Raw genomic sequence first — 20,246 nt, 5'->3', positions numbered from 1 at the left:
GTAGGACAGGTCTTTGTTTTTATTAATTGTTTTGTGGCTAATGGAGGTTAAGTTATGGTGAGAATTTCTAACACTTTGTTACTAAAGCTAAAGCGACAAAAGATATAAGTAAGATTGAATTTATGAATAATATACCGTTTTGTTTGTAAAGTGTCTGGTGTGTACACACATGCTATGTGCTGTGTGGTATTTTAACACAGACTTGTATTTCTACACACAGGTCAGGAGGGTGAACTAGAGCTGGTTGTTAACATAGCTTAGATATTTTCTAAGTTTTTACAGTGAGTAGTTTTTGAAAATTGTTTTTTTCAAAGGGAAAAGGATGAGAAAGAGTGGAGTAGGAAGAGTCTTAGGAGCTGAAGTAAGGCTCCTTGAACAGATCTGTGAGGGAGAGGAGAGGGAGGGAGGGAGGGAGGGAGGGAGAGAGAGAGAGAGAGAGAGAGAGAGAGAGAGAGAGAGAGAGAGAGGTTCCTGTCTACAGAAGGAAAGTCTTCACTGGCTTGAGGGATGGGGAGGTCTGAGCGTATAGGACCGCCATCCCTCCCCCTGCGGTGTGGAGCAAATGGTGCTGTTTAAACGTGGATGAGCTTAGGGTGTAGATAGAGGGTACTTAAAGAAGGGAGCTCCCGCTTTGTTCTGAAAGGGACTCTTGGGCGGGGTAAATTGATTCCAGATGTTAGAAACCCTCGGGGCTAGAATAAGGAGATGGGGCTAATTCAAAGAGTAATAGATTCTGGATGTACACAAAAGGATTCTGGGTAGGTTATGGGGGCGGGGCAGCTGAGACCGTGAGATTAATGAGGATCTCAGGGTCCTGGGCATAGGGCTTTTTTCTTGATAATACTCAAGAGTAATGACATAAAAGGTCATGTGAATTAACAGAGGCTTACTCAGAATAAATAAATATATATAATATAAATAAATATATATGTGTTATATATAATATATAAATATATATATTATATATATTACACCTGTGATTGGTAGACATGCCTTGGCTGTCATCTGAAACTTCTTGCTAAGGTGACTGATAGCATCTAAGCGCTTCTCATCTTGACCAGTTTGTCTCTTTCCTTCCTTAACAAATACTGATCATGTCTTATGGTCTCATCAGTGAGATAGGCCTTTAAAAATATATTGCTATCAGGAATATATTGTGTGGAAAAGGGCTTTTTCAGAGTGGATCTTCCTAAGGAATTGGTGTCTAGGGGAGAAGTAAAAGATGAATTGGGAACTGACAACATAAAGCAATTCAGGTCAACAGCACAAAGACCCTGAGGAAGGACAGCACTCCCTCTGGGTTGTACCTCGTAGAACAACACAAGTGGTGTGATGTCAGCCTTGGAAGGCCATGCTTCTCAGGTCAACACCTGCTCAGTGCCCTTCCCTGTGCTGGGCTCCCGTCCCCCTAGCAGTGTATTCTCTACAGACTCCACTTCCAGCACGTGGCACGTTCTGGAATGAACTGCACCATTGAGAACGGTTAACACTTCCTTGCTCTGTCAGGAAGGTAAAGGCTGTGAGGTATATTCTACACTTTGCTCCAGTGTTCAGTCATACTCTCAGCCCCACCCTGCCCCACCCCAACCCCCAAATATAGAACCAAGTATAAATTACAGGTCTTATTTTAAAATATGTCAACTGTAAAGACTCAATTCGAATACTTACTCATCTAGTCACTTTTGTGACCCTTCTGTACTTTTAATTCAATGGCTTTATTTCATTTGTACATAACTGGAATTAATGGGCTCATGTATCTTACTTAGTGCTTCACTGGAATCAGCAGCTCATTTCCCTGCGTGAAGTTCATTAGAGGCTTCTCTAAGAATTCCCATGACCACACTGTTCCATTGTTTAGATGAAAGGCATCTGGTTTATTTCTCCCTCGAGAAGCATTTCCACTCTGACTTGAGTCGTCACCTTTGTTCATGTCTTCACATCCATCCTTGGTTTTTGGACCATTTTCTTTAGGTGGTTTTTGGTAGTGAGTTAATCGAGACAGATATGTCTGTATAGATGAAACCCCACCACCACCACCACCACCACCACCACCACCACCTCCTTTCTGGCTCAATATGCTAGAGATTTGAGTAGAAAACAGGTCTCTAGGTTTTAGCCTAGAATTGCTATTTTAAAATTATGGTCAAATAAGATGGTATTTCTCTGTAAAGAAAAAACAAAATGTTACTTCATTCCTTTAGAGTTTGAGTACTTCATTTACCTTCTAATACAGTCATAATTACAGAGCATAAATAAAATGTGTTTTATGTGATCCACTTTATTTCAAGACTGTAAATTAAATTCAGGAAGAGATGACATGTAGAAGTAAGGAAGGCTGACTAGTGGTATGAAATTTTACCTAGCTCTTAAGGTTTCTGTAAGAAGTCTGCCATTTCACTTCATCCCAAGGCCCTAGTGGTCAGTTGTCACTCACTGCTTGACCATGGGTCAAGACTGCAAAGCTGTGGTCACAGGTGAGCATTCAACCTAACTCTAACCTCTTTCCCTGAGACTCAGACCTGTGTCACCAGCTAGACAGTGTGACAATAGCTGGGACTCTGTCATGCTTAAGTGACAGTCAGGCACATCTTCACATGAGACTCACAAACAACCCTGAGAAACAGGGCAAAGAAATTAAGGTTCAGGGTGTAGGTTGTAGAGTCAGGGCCTGGCAGCCATGACGTTTGCAATCAGGACAGTTCCCATTTCCTGGGCCATCTTCAGTATGGCCCCCATCTCCACGCTCTCTAGACACCACTTACCACCAAATTATCAAAGCAACCTTCTCTTACTTTGTGTCCCCCTCTTCAAGGTCAGTGTACTATCCTGTGCAGGGGGAGACTCTCATTTTGATGGTGTCAAGGTTAACACTAGAACTTTGGAATCTTGTTACTGTTTGTTGTCTACTTGACGAACATAAAATTGTATCCCCTTGCCTTCCTTAATTAGGGTCAGAGTTCAATTCTGTATGCACTGTGCTAAGGTGGTGTTGTATCTGGCTCTCAGATGTATGTCTGTTCCCCTGACATGTAGTTGGAAGTTACCTTTAGTGTTGACTTCCATTAACCCCTGTGAAAAGGACCGCTGCTGTTGATAATAGACTGTCCATTTGACTTGCTCAGCAGCATTTTGCTCTTTTCTATACTTGATCTTTACATGCATCTCTGAAGGTTCTAGAGAAAGGGATCAATGCTAAGGGACTCACTGAGTGATGTGGTGCCGCTGTCCCCTGTGCCCAGCCCACCTGGAGGGATACGGAGGTGAAATAGCCTCTAGGAGAACCTGGTGCACATCTTTTGCTTTCTATTGCACTCTCGAATGGAGTGTGGTTTATTGACATTGCGGTTTGTTTGTTTGTTTTCCCACCGTTCCATTAGTATTGGCAAGAAAGGAAAATTTTACTGTTTGAGTCAAATTTAAGTTTCTATAAAGTAAGGGTTGGAACACAGTAGAGACATTTTCATGTCCTTTCTCTTGGAAATCATTTTATATTTATCTTTATTAATATACATAGATGTTAATTGAGCCCATAAAGTTATGGAATGAAGTTATAGAGTAATGAAAATATTTTAACTTTCTGCCTATGCACTTGAGCTAAGTATTGTATTAGAACTGCAGAAAGCTGTGCTCTGCAATGCAGTAACTTGGGCAGAAACAAACATGGCAGTCATTCTAACTATTTAGCCTTTCTGCCCATTAAATAAATTATATGTAAGGAAAATGAGAAAGAACTAGAAGTTACCTTGTTATTTTGATGTGCATTAGCTGGCCTTTGATGTGTTTCTATTGCATTTTTTTATTGCTGCTTTCAACTGCAGTGTTTAAAATTCAGTAAGATGCTCAGAGGTAAGCCAGAGCATCGCCATCCCAGCGGCCTAGGAGATTTAGTTAATCTGACCTAGATGTTCTTTTGATGATTGAGATTTATATATGAAAACAGTTCTCAATTTCAAAATGAAGCATAGGGGAGACCTGGTGTATAAGTCAGCTGTCCTGCCAGCAACGAGGATTAATCAGCCCCAAACAGGAAGAGTTACCGTGGAGCTGTGCTGTTCAGGTCTTATGGATTTGGATCTGTAATAACACTGGAAGTTGTAAGTAAATGTAGCTCTTGGATTTTGCCGTGTTCTAAAGAGGATTATTTGTTCTTTTTCAAGGGCTCTCTATATACATTGATGTTGATTTCATACCCACTATGATGTATGTGGCAAGGTAGATATGAGGGAATCCTTGGATATAGTCTAGATGCAGAGGTTAACATCTAGTGTATTTTAAGATAAGATCAATTTACTCTGCATATGATTTTATACCCCAGAATATAGATACTTGCATGGTTAAAATGAGTGCTCACAATTTAAACTCTACAGTTTTCTGTCTTGCTACCCAAGCTAAAAGGTGGTACTCTCTTCATTAACATTGTGCAGTGTGTTTGTTTTTAACTAGACTTACTGGGGCGCAGAGTGTAGTGGAGCACTCCTGTAGTCCAGCTACTGTATGGTACAGCTGAGGTAGGAGGACCGATTGAGCCTGGGCGTTGGAGGTCAACCAAGGCAACATAGCAATACCCCACCTCTGAAAATACCAGACTTCCTGGAGCTTATACATAAGCCCCGGCACTCTGGGGACACCTGGCCTCATGCGCAGCAGTGACGAGCAGGCCGGGAACATCCTCTGACCTGGCCTGCAGCCAGCGCAGATGAGTATGTACTTGTCTTATCGTGATGCTGTGGTTGAAGTGTAGTGTTCCATGGTGAAACCTCTTACAGATGATGCAAATGCTATCATAACAGGTACAAATCCTTGGAATTATGTTGAAATGGTTTGTCTTTTATTCCAGTATCCAACATTGTGAAACATGTGCTTGAAGCCAGAGTTATTGACTAAACCTTTAGAATTTCTGATTGACCATATAACTAACATGCATCTCAACTATTAAAATGAATCGAGACTAAACTAATGTTAAGTATTTCTGATTTTAGATACTAAGCAACACATCCAGTGATTGGTAAATCACTCTTCTTTCCCTTCAATTGAGCCTCATTAATTTAGGCAGAGTACTATTATCAAAGTTTGTTTCTTCTAAAATTGAAAGCTGCTGGTTTTTATTAAGATTAAGATTTGTTTATGATTCTACTTGACAAATTAGTAAGTCGTATCTACTGAGTCTATTGGGATGTTGTAGTGAATGGGTGGAAGGCGGGGCACTTGGTCATGTGTTGTGGGATGAGCATGCATGTGCAGGGATGAGTTTATCTTTACATATTCTGGGCTTGATTTAGTTATTCTTCCTGAAATAAATAAAGTGCAGTCATTTTATTACTTAAAGATTTTTTTTTTTTTTGGAATGACATGTAAGGCCCTGCATTTAATTCCCAGTACTAAAACAAAAAAACAAAAGACCATAAAACAAAAAGATTATAGAATGACTGTTGAGCTACGAAGCAGCAGGTTGGAATCAGCAAAATCTTCTAGATAAGTGGTGAATGGTCTGTTGGGTGCTTGGGGCTCACCTCCTTAAATGCCTGTGGTAACTGGGGTTACGTTGTAAGGGCTTTTGGGTTAGTTGTTTTTTTGTTGGGTTTTTGGGTTTTTTTTTTTTTTTTTTTTTTTAGCAAATATGTGTGGCAGTGAATTCATTAGAGGGAATATACTACCTCGAGGGGGAACTGAGCCGAGTCTTACATGTCGTGTGGTGGTTCTGTCTTATAGACTCCAGGCATTAGAGCTCGGCCTACAAGACTCCAGTGGTTTTGTGATCGATGCATTGCCAGTAATCAGGTTGGTATTTGATTTCTGATGTCTGAAGCACTAACACTCAGGAACGTGTGAGTGAGTATCTGAAGCCTTCGGGGAGTTGACGAGCGGCCCTTGTGGACGCCGTGTTCCCTCAGTGCTTCTCCAAATAAGTGCCCTCCTGCTTTATGGCCCCAGGGGACATTAGAAGTCCTAAGAGTGCTGGTCTGGGCCCTGGAAGTTTTCACCTGCCCTTCCTCTGCTAGTGTGAGCAAGCTGGCCGTGCGCATGTTGTGTGAAGAGTGAGAGGCGTGTGCTGTCAGGAAGGGGCCTTCTCTCGGCTCCCTCCATCATTCATTCTCAGTGCACAGATGACCTGTTGTTCTAACCACTTGTCCGCGTGCAGCTCTGTGGATTAAGTAGGCTGCTGTGCCTGACCCTGAGTCTCTTGGTAAAGTTAACCCCTCCTCTGGCGACGCTCACTCAGTGGGTCATTCGCTGCTTGTGTAACTGTGAAATACGCTTACAGGGTGTAACCAATCTGATGGTCTTTTTAAGGTTGAAGCTCTTGAGAAGTTGGTAGAGCTGACTGAGAAGCTGTTTGAGTGTGACAGAGACCAGATGTACTACAACTTACTGAAGCTATACAGTAAGTGACGCGCCTTGCCTGCTTGCACTCTGGTCTGCAGAGGCCACAGTGGGGAAGGAATGTTGGGCTTGGAAGAAGTCTAGGGATCGTCAGATGTGGAGTCTAACACAGAGGCCAGAGGGAAGGCTAGCTGAGCCACCCTGCGGAGTTTTAAGTTGTATCATTAGAAGCTGCTGTGTGATGTCCACAAAGCTGACCTCCTTACTGCGGTAATGAGGGGTCAACCAGCCTCCGCCCAGTCATTTTCTTGCCGTGCTCCTGGAGCCCACACCTACATGTGACACCATGTGATAAAGATCTGCTGTACTCATCCATGCCTACCAGGCCTGAGACCTCTGTGCACCCTGACACATCCTGCATGTGTGAGCAAGGGATGGGGCACACACTGGGACTGGGAAGTCTGTAGGAAAAGCAAGATGTCTTTTTGATGGTTTTTAATTCTTGAAAATGAGGACATTGTAACAGTCACATGTGGAAAGCTAAATAGTGCTCAGGCTTAAGTGGTGTCTTGATTGGGAGCCCAACCAGTTCATAAAACGATTCTACTTCTCTTTAGGGTTTCATGAACCGTGTAGGAAGCCATTGGTTCACCCTGTGTTCTGTGCTAGGCCTGAGAGACCAAACTAAAATGAAGTTACTCAGACTGATGGTCCATGGTACCAAATCAACTGTACCTCACACTCGCAAATACACCCATGCACGCTTGCACGCACACACATACACATACGCATGCACACAGACACGGAGAGGAGGATGGCAGGCTGTGGGCCTGAGAGGTCGTCCTTCTCTTTAACCGTTAGGACGAGGGTTTGAGCTGCCTGCTCTGAGGTTTGTTTTCTTTGGTTGGTTGGTTGGTTTTGTGTGTGGTTCTTTTCTGTCTGTAAAGCCAACTTTCACTCATATTTAACACACACAAAAATGTTTTCTAAATCTTTTAAGCCAACTCAGAAAGAACTCAAAGCCACAGTTCTTAGGATGATCTTTTGAGAAACTTTTCCTTTTCTCTTCTGTTTTCTGTAAATCCTGAAGTAGCTTCCTCGGTCCCTCCTAGAGTGGCTATTTATAACATGCTCACAGGTGGATCTTTTAGGAACATGTGCACCTGTGTAAAAACTACCGTTTAATGTGAGCATATTACACTTTTTATTCAAGTACATATTACAATGTTTTTCTCCATTTTAATCATCTATAAGTACTAATAAACTGGTTGGCTATCTTAGAATTTATTTTACCGATCCCGTTTCTGTGAATAGATTCTAGTTTTCCATGTTCCAAATCTTGGTTCACACCCTTAATTTCCACTTGACTGACTTCCTGGTATTGTCTTAAGGTGAAAGAGTGGAGTGGTGGGAATTTCATTGTTACAGGCAAATGATGCTGAGGTCTGTTTATGCAGCCGATACATGTACCCGTTCTTGTAATAGTGCGTAGCCAGTGACGTTCCTTCCCCCTTTGCTTATATAGTTAGAGATGGCTCTGTCTCCATGTGTTTTGTTACGGTGACTTCACATCATCACACAGTGAATAAATGTGATAATGACTCTCTCTTTGGAACATGTTTCAGTGGAAGTTTCCCTAATGGCATTATTGGCACCAAATCTGACACTTTCTGACTTTAAAGATAGTTGAGTTTGTATGTGGTGTGTTTCTTTCCTTTTGCTACTATGTTCAGACAAGTCTCAGTTTAAAACCTTGGCTTCACTGGAACCTCCAGAGTAACCTTTGACAGCTCTGTGTCTTGAGTACTGGGATCAGAGACCTGCACCACCAAGCCCTGCCTCACTGCTTTCGTGGATGAAAGCAGACACGCGTTTATCTAAACTAAAGCACGGCCACCTTTGACTTGTTGTTCTGCATTAGAAGCGCCTCATGGTAGCCTTTTTAGTTCTACAGCCCTGATGTTTTATCCTACTTCAAGCTATTTATGGTTTTTGCATCCTGTGCATATAGGCATATTCCATGCTGTGTGGCCTTTCTCTCTTCAATTATTACACTAGTAAAGTGGCTATATTCTAGGCACTAAGAATTCACACAGCATAGTAGTTTGCTGGCTGAGTGTGAAGCTGTCACCATGTGTCCCACGCACAGGCAGCTGTCCGTTTTGGAAATCCCCTTCACTTACTGTTTCAGCTGCATTTGGTTTGATTGTTCTGAGTTCTACATTGAGTATTCTACAGTCTGGCGTTTGTTTGTTTGTTTGTTTGTTTAAGCTAATGATATGAAACAATTAGTAAGTTTTTGATGTCCTTGAAACCTCCAAAATTGATTTTTTTTCTTAATGAATTTATGGGTTTTAAAAAACTGTTTTGTTTTAGTTATTTTCAATACTCAAATTATGCAGTCCTTGGCCAGCAGGAGCCTCCTCCTTTTAGCTCCTGTATCATCTGACATACCCAGGGTTCAGGCTGATGGCACTTGATTCCTACCCTAGACCTGAGGCCTGCATTTGATAAGGGAGTGGTACTTAGATAACAGACCTGCAGGGGGAGGGGGGGTTGGAGGTAGCTCAGTTCTATCAGCAATACTGGAACAGTTGTTGGCCTTAGAGGTAAAAACCCAGGACTAGAGTTCTTCATTTCCTAGTTTGGTGCCTCAGAAACACCCAGGTCCCCAGGAATGTGGCCCCATGACTTTGTCTCTCCTCAGAAAGTTCTAGAAGAACAGCAAGTGCTGTCAGTCGGGCATCTCTCAAGCACCCCCACAAGCTCCTCCCATTTTTGTTTTGTTATTGGTTTTTTTGAGGCAGTCTTTGTGTGTAGCCCTGGCTGTCCTGGAACTCACTCTGTAGACCAGGCTGGCCTTGAACTCAGAGATCTGCCTGCCTCTGCTTCCAGGCACTGGGATTAAAGATGTACACAGTTGAGTGTGAAACTGTCACTGTGTGTTCCATGCACAGATCCCCTGCTCAAAGATGGCCTTGGCAGCTCAGTGTCCAGCTAAGGCCTTTTGCCTTTTAAACAAGCATAAAGTTAGCTTCTAATGGTTCTTGGTCCTTAGAGACTAGAGTATAGCTAGCTGTAAATCATCCACCCAACTTTCCTTCATTGCTTAGAGTGCTTGTGTGGGCTTTAAAGTGAGCCGTGGTCCAAGGATGCTGTACTGTCACCTCAGAGCCTCGTGTGCAGGCGGCCTCCCCACATGAGAGCTGCTTCAGGTTCCTCCACACAGTAAAGATTCTTGGGCTTGGATTATTTTTGTGACCAAGCTTTATATTTTAAAATATTTATAATACTTGGGTTTTACATTGTAGGAGGACATTTAATAAAGGTAAGGTATAGCTAACTTAAAAGAATATTGCTTTTGGACCAGGCATGATGGCGCTCACCTTTAATCTCAGCACTTGAGAGGCAGACGCAGGTAGATCTCTAAGAGTGAGTTCCACGACAGCCAAGGCAGAAAAACTCTGTCTTGGCCCTACCTTCAAAAGGAATTTTGCTTTAAAAGCTGACTATAAGTGTAAGGTTTATGTTGGTTAGATTGACTTTATTATCAACTATTTATGAAATCACTCTTAAAACAGGGGCTGCAACCTGTGTTTGGCATAGGGAAATCACCCTCTTCCCCTTTATCTTTATTCCTTATTGCTGATTTCTAATTCAGTGTGACTGGGCTTCACTTTCTGCTCTTTAAAGTTTGTACTTTAATAGTTATTAGTTGTCAGAAAACTTAGTTTTCTTTTTGGAGAGACAGTCTAGTGACGTCCCACTGATATCAGTAGTGAGGGGCAAAGCCTAGGGAAATCCCACTGATGTTAGTGACACTCCCTCAGATGCTGAGAGACAGACATAGTCACGCTCCCTGGATGTTTGTTCATCTCTCTAAAATATCCCGTGCATACATGTTTGCAAATTAAAACAGAAAGACTGAAGTAGGACAGCCCTGGGTTCTTGGTTTGTGAACACTGGGTATCACCACAGAGAAGTAATTTGGTTATTGGTACAAAGAAGCCACCCATTTCCTTCTGTAATCAACAGTGTTACCTGTTGCTGCAGACTCTTCCTCGCCCAAGTCCAAGTATCTGGAAATGTATCACTTTGAAAGAGCCATTTTAGAACCATCAGTGTTCACAAGGCAGTATGCATGTATTTAGTTATTTCTGCAAACACTAAAGGGTGTGTGTTACTTGTTTCTGATTTTGATTTTCACATTGGGCTATTTTGCAATTACGTTAAAAACAACTTTTTTATCAACATGGTTCTCCAAGCTTTGGATGAAGCTTGGGTGCTTTGTTACTTTGTTACTGTCTTTGCTTTTGTTTAGTTTGTTTGGCAGAGGAAAGATTTCTGTGGCTCCTTTATTAGATACACAGAGACGTCTCCGCACCTCCGGGCTACAATCACTAAATGTTTCCTCTCCCTAACAGCAGCTTTGAGAATAATGCATATTTAAGCATATAGAATGTAAGACTATTCTAACACTTCGCCAGCTCTGCCTGGCAGAGCCATTGACTTTTGATTGATCACATTCTATAGAAATAAGCAGTGACTGGCAAAGAGCGGATGCTGCGTGGACCAAAATGCAAGAAGAGAACATTATCCCTCGAGAGCGGACACTGCGGCTCTTAGCCGAGATCTTGAAAACCAGCAACCAGGAAGTTCCTTTCGACGTTCCGGAGGTAACTTGTCATTAGCGTGAGCCTAAAAGACTTCCAGGACTTAGCTTAGCTCAGTTTTATACTTCAAAGGTTGCTGGGTTTAACCATTTTTGTTGAACTGAGTAATTTTGTTTTAAAGTTGTGGTTTGGAGATGACAGACCTTCCCTGAGTCCATCCTCACGCTCAGCAGGAGAGGACGTTACTGAGAAGACGTTGTTGTCTAACTGCAAACTAAAGAAGAGTAAAGGTGAGTATCCACAGGGCCACGGCCAGAGCCCGGGCATGCAGGCACACACGCACATTTTATACTTTCCATCAACATACTATACTAATGAATTTGTTAATTATGATTATAAAGTTATCATTTATAAGCCAGTGTCCTTAAATTTTGAGATGTGTGTAAGTATTTAAGGGTGAAAACAAGAGCAAAGAAATGCCATGTGGCCAGGTGTTAAGAATAATTGTTAGATGCTGGGCTGTGGTGGCGCACACCTTTAATCCTAGCGCTTGGGAGGCAGAGGCAGGCGGATCCATGAGCATTCAGGGCCAGCCTGGTCTACTGAGTGAGTTCCAGAACAGCCAGGGCTGCACAGAGAAACTCTTTCAAATAACAAAAACAAAAGTAACTCTTGTGGCAAGTGGGCTGTACAACAGGAGAACTGACCTGCCAAGACTGAGGGAGCCCAAACCCGGCCAACCTCAGAATCCAGAACAGAAGGAATGGGGCCACTCCCTGCCTACCTCTACCTGCTCTGGAGCACAGAACCGTGACACCCTCTGAGCAGACCTTGGCCGTCAGTCAGATAACGTACAAACCTGGAGTTTTTTCATGCTGAGGAGGTATGTAGATAGGGGAGTACTGCCCCCCGCTCCGCTCCCTGGCTGTAAGGTTCTGAGCTGGGCTGTGAATGCTGCCAATTACCAATGTCTCTGGCCATATTCCCTTAGGAGGAGTCTGAGCTGCAGGTTTGTAGGTGGTAGGTCTATCAGGGAGACTCTTAAAGCTACCACACTGTGCTGTGAGAGGCAATCTTGGCACAAGATCCTGGTGCTCAGATGCCTGGAGGGGATGCCCAGAGGGGAAGTGCAGACCTGGGACCTCTGTTCCCAACTCCCACCAGTGCCTGGGCACACAGGAGACTGGGCACACAGACTCCCTGTACAGGACTGTGTTCTGCCTCCCCTGGGTCATGCGGTGGCGCTCTGGGCGCCCCAGCTGCTAGGCAGACATAACAGCCCAGCAGTACTTGTTAGGTACAGTTGTGCATTTGAGAGGCTGAGTTTATGATAATGCTCTTGGTTGGTTGGTTGGTATCTCTTTTTTTAAAGGGCCTCACTATGTAGCCCAGGTTGGCCTCAGATTCAACCACTCTCCCCACTCTATCCTCCCTCCCCCAGCTTAGGGCAAGTCCCAGGATTACAGATATATACCATTATGCCTAGCTTATATACTACCTTTTAAAAAGGTGCTTTTAATTAAATGAAAACATTTAACTAAGTGATTAAATGTTATACAGTCATTCAGCTTATTGTTTTAGCCTGTTAAATATTGATTTTGTATATCTCAAGATTCAAGCACTTAGCAAAATATAAATGCTTTGAAAATTCAGTGCTTTTAGTAGAATCTGTTGGATAGTTGTGTTAGTGAATTTATAACATAGAAGCACTCATAGAGGTTGATAGATAATAGTGAGTTCAGCTCCTGTGGTATCAGGAAAGAACCAATAGTATTCCTACTTTTGTTTTATTAATTTCCAATATTCAAATGATACTGTGCCCTCATTCAGCAACAAACTGTGTGCCGTAAAGGGACATCACATCCTATCTTTGGGGTTTTTGTTGTTGTTGTTAATGTTTTTTAATTTATTTATTACATATAAGTACACTGTAGCTGTCTTCAGACATACAAGAAGAGGACATCAGATCTCATTACACATGGTTGTGAGCCACCATGTGGTTGCTAGGATTTGAACTCAGGACCTCTGGAAAGCAGTCAGTGCTCTTACCCATTGAGCCATCTCTCCAGCCTGCATCCTAACCTAACCCTGTATAAAAAAGAGCAGGTGCACCATGGCTGAGAGCGAGGTCCTTTTGTGGCTTCGCTCTGTGTCATGATTTAGCGAATATTATTGTATTTTGTTACTTTTTTTTTTTTTTAAGTTGATGATGGATTGATACTGCCATTCAAGGGATGACTGGCTAGGGGAAGATACTCCTGATATCCGTGCCTCCATCCCAGAGGGCATAGGCAGTTGGTGGATCCGGGGGAGTCATTCCTCAGCTGTGTTCTCGCTGGAAAGTTGCTCTTGCTCATTCAAGTAGATAATTTAGTCACGCTCACGAAACATCCCCAGTTAGTGCCGAGAGTCACACATCTAAGGCTGGTGATGGCATGACAGCGGGGGAGGCCTGTTGGAAACACTGGTGAGCTGAGAATAAGAGAGGAAGAAAGACAGGAGGACGGGGGCTATGATTCCAGTGCATTGTACGTGAAGAGTAAGGGAGAGTGTTCAGTGGGATAGTGCAGTGGCTCATCGGTGTAACTCTCCCTTCCTTGAGTGTCTTCTGGTTTTCTGCCTTTCTTTAGTGCCTGTTTCATGTAGGCACAAACAAAAATCTGATGCAAGGCTAGTCATGTGATCACTCAGAGAGGATTGTGCTTTTGAAAGCTCGTTTAACATCCGACTAACTTTCACGACAATTACATTCATTCACACAAACCTAATCTCAACTAAGATACAACTAATAACTATTCTTATACCTTATCTTTCTTTTCCCTCCCAATTTAATTTCCAGTTTTAAATGCAATTTGGACATTGCCACTAGAGTGATATTGAGAGGATATTACAAACTTCCTAAGTTATAAAAAAATCACAACTATTTCTGCCTGTTTAGACGTTTCTAGAGTGTTCTTGTGGTCGTTAGCATTGTGTGTGTGCCTATTTAATACCTCGCCTTTCTTTCCGGCTGAGTTATGTTCATAGAGGGCCGTCTGTGGGATCGCTTTTACTTCTCTCTGTTGTGATGTGTTTACACACACGAGTGGGTTGTAGTTCCAGGTGGCTCTTTATACACAAGCAGTTTCATTTCAGAAAAGTAAGTGACTGCGAAGTGTGGGTACTTCTCTCTTGGTAACATCCTTTCATTCACTGACAGTTATTGTGAACGAATGAAATAAAACTGTTAATCAGTCAGACAAATGTTGCCTCGTTTACTTGTTAGGTATCTGTATATTTGAAAATTGTATGTTTTTGTATAAGTCCTGTCGTAGCCAAATAATTTGATCTTCTAATTTTAGAATTATAGGCTATATTCACTTTAATGCTATTGTGTTGAAATGTTAACCATTGTAACCACCCACTTATAGATTAAAGATAGCTTGAAAGTGAATCTTTTGCGCCCCTCAATCTAAATTATACCTCTGGTTTATTTGGACTTTAACGCATATTTTGCGATTTATTTTGCAATCTTTTGAATTTAGAAGAGCTGATTTTCATTTTTATTAGGAGGAACATAATCTGTTGACTCAAAGCAAGTATAAAAAATAATTTGGAAAAGAAGCCCTTTTCTTTTCGGTGGTTTGTCTTGGGAGCTGGGAGCACACTGGGGCGCTCACTGCCTGTCTCCAAGGATTGGCAACCGTGGACAGGAATATATTTTGGGACTTTTTGTTTTGCTAGTTCAGAATAATATTGTCTCCATTTTTTATCTTTTTCTCTCTTATAGATGCATATAATATCTTCCTTAAAGCCGAAAAGCAAAACGTTGTATTTAGCAGTGAAACTTATAGCACCTTGATAGGCTTGCTGCTGAGTAAGGACGACTTCACCCAAGCAATGCACGTGAAGGATTTGTGAGTATCTGTTTGTCTGTAGAAACCCTCACTTTAAAGGAATACAAGCTGAGACGTCTCAGATGCCCAGAAAAGTAACGTGAAAAGTTGCTTAATTTTATGAGTTATTTGTTTAAAGCAGGTCTCGCTGTTTTCCAGGCTGGCCTCAAACTTGTAGCCGTCCTCGGCCTCTCGAGTGCTGGGATAACAGGCATGTTTGCCACCATGCCTGGTCCATGTGTGTGTTTTGACACCAACAGTCACATTTGGACCCTGAACCTATTTAATGTACTCTGACTTGCGCATTTTTTCAGACCTTATTTACACTTCAATTAATGCCTGAAAACATTTTCAATGGTGTCTTGTCGGCTCTAACCTCAGTGGTGTGGGATGCGGATTAATTTACTTTTTCAGAAAATCATTGTGGAACTCCATCTTACTGTACATAGCCAAGGTGCTCTGAAATAAGTGATTTGGAAAGACAGGGAGGCAGAAAACAGAAGAGAGTTCCATGTTAAGGAGTACAAGTAGGGAACTTAAATTGTTAGGGAGGAAAATGTAAGACGTCAAAGGCCATTTAATCCTGAGTGCTGGTCACAAATACGCCAAAGAGTTCCCCAGAGTAGAGCATAATGGTCTCCTTCACCCTGGGGCTGCGGAGGGGACTCAGTGGTCAGGTCCTTGCTATGCAAGCATGAAGACAAGGGTTCAGATCCCAGAACCTACACTGAAGCTGGACAAGGTAAGAGCTGTCATTGATGGACTCCAAGTTCAACAAGAGACCCTGCTTTCAATAAGTGAGGTGGAGAGCAATTGAGGAATTTACATACACATGGGTGTGCACATGCATATCTGTGTGTATATGCAGACACACACTCATGCATACCGCTTACTACACAAAAACTCCTTGATTGGGCTTGTGTATGCTGAGCCCTGCATTGACTGAGCCATCAGAGCTAAGGTTCTGACTGAGATAACAGATAAGTCATGGGCCTCAGATTCTTTGATAGCATTCCCTCATGGCCACTTGTACTGTATATCTTGTGTGTTTCATGACACCCTGCTTCCTATGATGCTCAGTGCTATGCATACCTCTCAGAAGGCTGCTGACCTAGCTAGCATAGTTTCAAACTGTAGGTGCCACTATTTAGTGGGGCAGAATGAACCATTTCTTAAATGAACTAGCCTTGAAAATACCAAAGCACTTCAAGTAGATAAAGATCATGTCATGGAATATTGATTTTCATTGAGTGTGTTTGTGTATGGGTTTTCTCAAGTATCACTACTGTGAGCCATTTCTGGAGTTCTGCCGTGGGTTTTGATCTGAGACAAAGCTGACCTGAATGGTTAGAAGCATAGCTCTTATTCTCCTTTCACCACAGCCTGTAAATACAGGCTCATATTCTTTCTTTCCTCTAGGTTTTTATGAGGCCTTTCTACAATATGATTGACATATTAAAAGATACATATTTAATGTATACATCTCATTAACTTTGGGGATAAGTGTATACCAGTGAAACCAGCGCCAGCATCAAGGCCGTAAACATATCCATCACCATCCAGAGTTTCCTCCCACCGTTTTTATCACCATCGTTGCTATCATTGTTGGGTTTTCTGAGGATGTGTAATTGCACTGATGATGTACAACTGTAGGCACTGCTGGGTAGGACTCCAGAACCTACCTGACTCGCTAGTACTCCAGAGCCATCATCTCTCCACTTCCTCTCTCTTCCCTGGCAACCTCCAGCTGCTCTCTGCTGCTCAGTTTTTTAGACTCCACAGATAAGATTCCCTGTATACTTCACAGTGCTTATATTCCAGCTGTGATAGCCTGTTGTGAATAGCCCTGGGGCTAATTATATTTGATGTTAATTCTGTTCTCTTGTGAGTGGTTGTGAACAAAAAAATGACTCAGCACCCAGGTGTTTCCTGTAAACCTGCTTCCCACCTTAATTTGTAAAATAAAGGAGAGCTGATGATTGGGTAGATAAAAGGGAAGGTGGAGCTGAAGGTGGTGAGAGAGAAGGAGAAAAATGGAAGAGGGAGAGGATGCAGAGGAGGAGGAGGAGGAGGACAAAGAAGGAGGAGGAAGAGGAAGAGGAAGGAGAAGATGAAAGAAGAAAAGCCAAGTAGAAGCACATGACCTGGAGAAACCACAAATTTTAAGGGGTCTCATAGATGTGGAAGATGGTAGTGTAGTGGTAAATATGCCCAACCTAGGCGCACAGCATGTATTCATATTAATTGAGTCCTGTTTTCATTGCCAGGGGAGATTTGGGCTGGAGATTTACCTCAACAATATCCTACAAGGATTATTCTATAGCTGCTTTCCCTATGTAGCTATGTGGACCCCAGAGAATCAACAGGGGAATTGATACTGGCTGGTTTTTGATGTAAGCTAGAATTGTTAGAGAGGAAAGAGCCTCGGGTGAGGAAATGCCTCCATGAGATCCAGCTGTAAGGCATTTTCTCAATTAGTGATTAGTGGGGCCAGACCCAGACCATAATGGGTGGTGTCATCCCTGGGCTGGTGGTCCTGTGTTCTATATGAAAGCAGGCTAAGCAAGTCATGTGAGCAAGCCAGTAAACAGCATCCTCCATGGCCTCTGCATCAGCTCCTGCCTCCAGATTCCTGCCCTGTTTGAGTTCCTGCTCTGACTTCCCTCAATGGAGAACAGTAATGTAAAAGTGTAATCCAAACAAACCCTTACCTTCCCAACTTTTTGGTCATGGAGTTTTGTTGTAGCAATAGAAACCCTAGGACAGGCTTTAGCCTTGAGCCATTAAAATGTTTTTCATCATTATATAGGATTGTAACTTGAAGCCTTTCTTGCAAAGGTCCAGTTGGTGGACCATTCCTTTAATCATAGCATTCAGAAGGCAGATCTCTGTGAGTTCAGGGCCAGCTTGGTCTACAGAGCAAGTTGTAGAACTGTTCCTGCAATGGAACTATTTGAATTATCCAGCTAATTGTGTTACTGAACGTATGTCATGTTAATGTCTTTGGATTCATTCCTGGCTGTCTCTCCCCCTCCCAGTTCTATATCAGTCAGTATCAGAGTAGAAAATACTTGTTGATTGTGCTAGCAAGTTAGTTCCTTCCGTGGGTAAAGGCACATGCCGCCAAGGCCAACAACCTGAGGAAATAACCGACTCTTGCAACTTGTCCTTTGACCTCTGTATATTGTATGTGTGCCCCCCCCCCAGCACACGCACGCACAGGCATGCACAAGTATAAAAATCATTTTTCAAAAATAACGGTTGGTGTGTACAGGCTACTTGATTTTATTATGGAGACCATGTGTGGGCTCCATTGCTCTGGTCTTGGTCCTCCTCCTCCTCTTCCTCCTCTTCCTGTTCCTCTTCTTCCTCCTCTTCCTGTTCCTCTTCTTCCTCCTCCTCGATAGCCAGGATGCTGACATCAGCAATTCTGAGTGTCTGGAACAAACAGTAAGTGGTTTTCTTAGGAAGCTTAGACAACAGCCCTCACTGCCTTCCTGTTTCTTTCTGCCTAGAAATGGTGCTTAGTCTGTCCCTACTGCTTTCACTGGGCTGACCAGGTTTTTTTATTCAAGGTGACATAAATTAGAAGCATTGACAAATATTTTACATGTGTATTTTATAAGCACAAGCCACAGTTCGTTCATTGCTCTGAAATGATGGAAGTTTCCCTGAAACACTCTTCCTTAGTTTAAAAGGACTAATATTTGCAGCTAAAGGGACGCTGTAAGATGGAAACCCTTTTCTCTCCATAACTTTTTCTTTATTTTGACAGTTCCAAAAGTCTGAAATTGTATGCCGCCCACTTCAGTAGCCACCAGCCTAGGTGTGACTTTAAATTGTGTAAAATGAAATATAATTTAATTACATATTTCCCGTGGCTAGTGGCTAACAGCACAAAAAAGGACATTCCCTTTATCACATTTTGGTAATGAAAAAATAAAACTAAAAATTAGGAACCAAGGGGGCTGGAGAGATGGTTACAAGGTCCTGAGTTCAAATCCCAGTAACTACATGGTAGCTTACAACCATCTATAATGAGATCTGACGCCCTCTTCTGGTGTGTCTGAAGACAGCTGCAGTGTACTTAGATATAGTAATAAAATAAATCTTTTTTTAAAAAATTAGGAACCAAAATTAAATTTCTCGAGGTTGTATAAATGATCCAAAGGTTTCTTTGAGTAACTTCATACTTTTTATCTCTTTGCCGCATTAGAATACATTTTCTACTATTGAATTAATAAAGGACAATTTCTCCCATCTCATTAATCTCTACTTTCATATTTGAAACAAATACAGGGAACTCTTTGAGGAATATTTAAATGATGTTATGCAGTTTTCAAAAAGCTTGTTGCTTCTTATTGTCAGTTAAAAGACAAGACTTACTGTCTCATGGTTTCAGATGGCTTTTGTGGTTGGTGTTTTTATTTTGAGGTTGGTGGTGGCGGCTTGGTTTAGTTTGGACACTTTGTCTCACTGTGCTGCTGCTATTGCTGGCTGTTAGGTATTCTCTACAGACCAGGCGCTAGGATTAAAAGCTAGTTTTAGACTGTAAGAGTATGTATGTTTTCACATTCATCCCCCCACACCTCCCTTTTTATTTTTGTTTGAGACAGGGTTTCTCTGTGTAGCCCTGGCTGTCCTGAAACGAGCTCTGTAGACCAGGCTGGCCTGGAACGAGCTCTGTAGACCAGGCTGGCCTGGAACGAGCTCTGTAGACCAGGCTGGCCTGGAACGCAGAGATTCTTCTGCTCTGCCTCCCGAGTGCTGCGATGACGTGCTCTGCTGCCACCCAGCCTGAGTAGTATTCTTAAGTGACTGTGGAGTACTGCAGATGGTGGCGATGGTGGCAGTGTGAGAAGTGAGGCTGTGACAGTGCCTGATTTGTGTGTCCTCAGGCTACAGGGTGGGAAGCTGGTTCCTTAAGCAGTTGCTGTCACATAAGAGTTGTCGAGTTAGAAGCTTTGACAAACTTTGGGCACTGGGGGAGGGTCATACTGAGCAGCAGCTATGGAGATTGGTCAGGGGGATGGGGGGGTCCTGTGTGTGGGGACTGAAGAGTGGCTGAGAGGGTGGCGCTGTCTGGCTGGTTTTCTTGTACCTTGTGCTGGCAGCCATGGGGATGGACAGTAAGGTCACTGCTGAGCTGATAAGGCAGCTCTTGCTCCTTGTGACCTCTTAGTGTTTGCCCTGGGTTGGTGGGGATGCTAACATTTCATCCCAAGACGTGGATGGACAAACAGTGTTGCAAACAACGTGCTTCCGGTTAGACTTCAGGGGTTTGTCTGTCTGACTCATCTGGTTTTAGTTAACTCCTATAGGATTTGATGCTAAGTAAAGCTATTTTTTGCTCTTGAGTTTTAGTTAGGAAGTTTGTTTTTAAGTCTGTGGTCATATGAAATTTTATTTTAGTGTAACAATGGTTTTGGTTCTGTGC

The 20,246-nt window shown here is 42.6% G+C and overlaps 1 protein-coding gene across 2 annotated transcripts in view; it reads left to right on the top strand.

Annotated features, from left to right (window-relative positions):
* Lrpprc (leucine-rich PPR-motif containing) overlaps positions 1 to 20,246 on the top strand; it is an 85,540-nt gene that overhangs the window by 53,260 nt on the left and 12,034 nt on the right. For both annotated transcript variants that reach the window (NM_028233.2, XM_011246643.3), the window contains 5 exons: positions 5,710 to 5,778; positions 6,292 to 6,382; positions 10,855 to 10,997; positions 11,116 to 11,224; positions 14,704 to 14,830. In NM_028233.2, coding sequence (NP_082509.2) covers positions 5,710 to 5,778; positions 6,292 to 6,382; positions 10,855 to 10,997; positions 11,116 to 11,224; positions 14,704 to 14,830 — 539 coding nt within the window. The remainder of the gene's footprint in view (positions 1 to 5,709; positions 5,779 to 6,291; positions 6,383 to 10,854; positions 10,998 to 11,115; positions 11,225 to 14,703; positions 14,831 to 20,246) is intronic.

This window comes from Mus musculus, chromosome 17 (genome assembly GCF_000001635.26).
Source record: "Mus musculus strain C57BL/6J chromosome 17, GRCm38.p6 C57BL/6J".
Lineage (NCBI taxonomy): Eukaryota > Metazoa > Chordata > Mammalia > Rodentia > Muridae > Mus > Mus musculus.
This window is presented reverse-complemented; position numbering and strand designations above follow the sequence as displayed.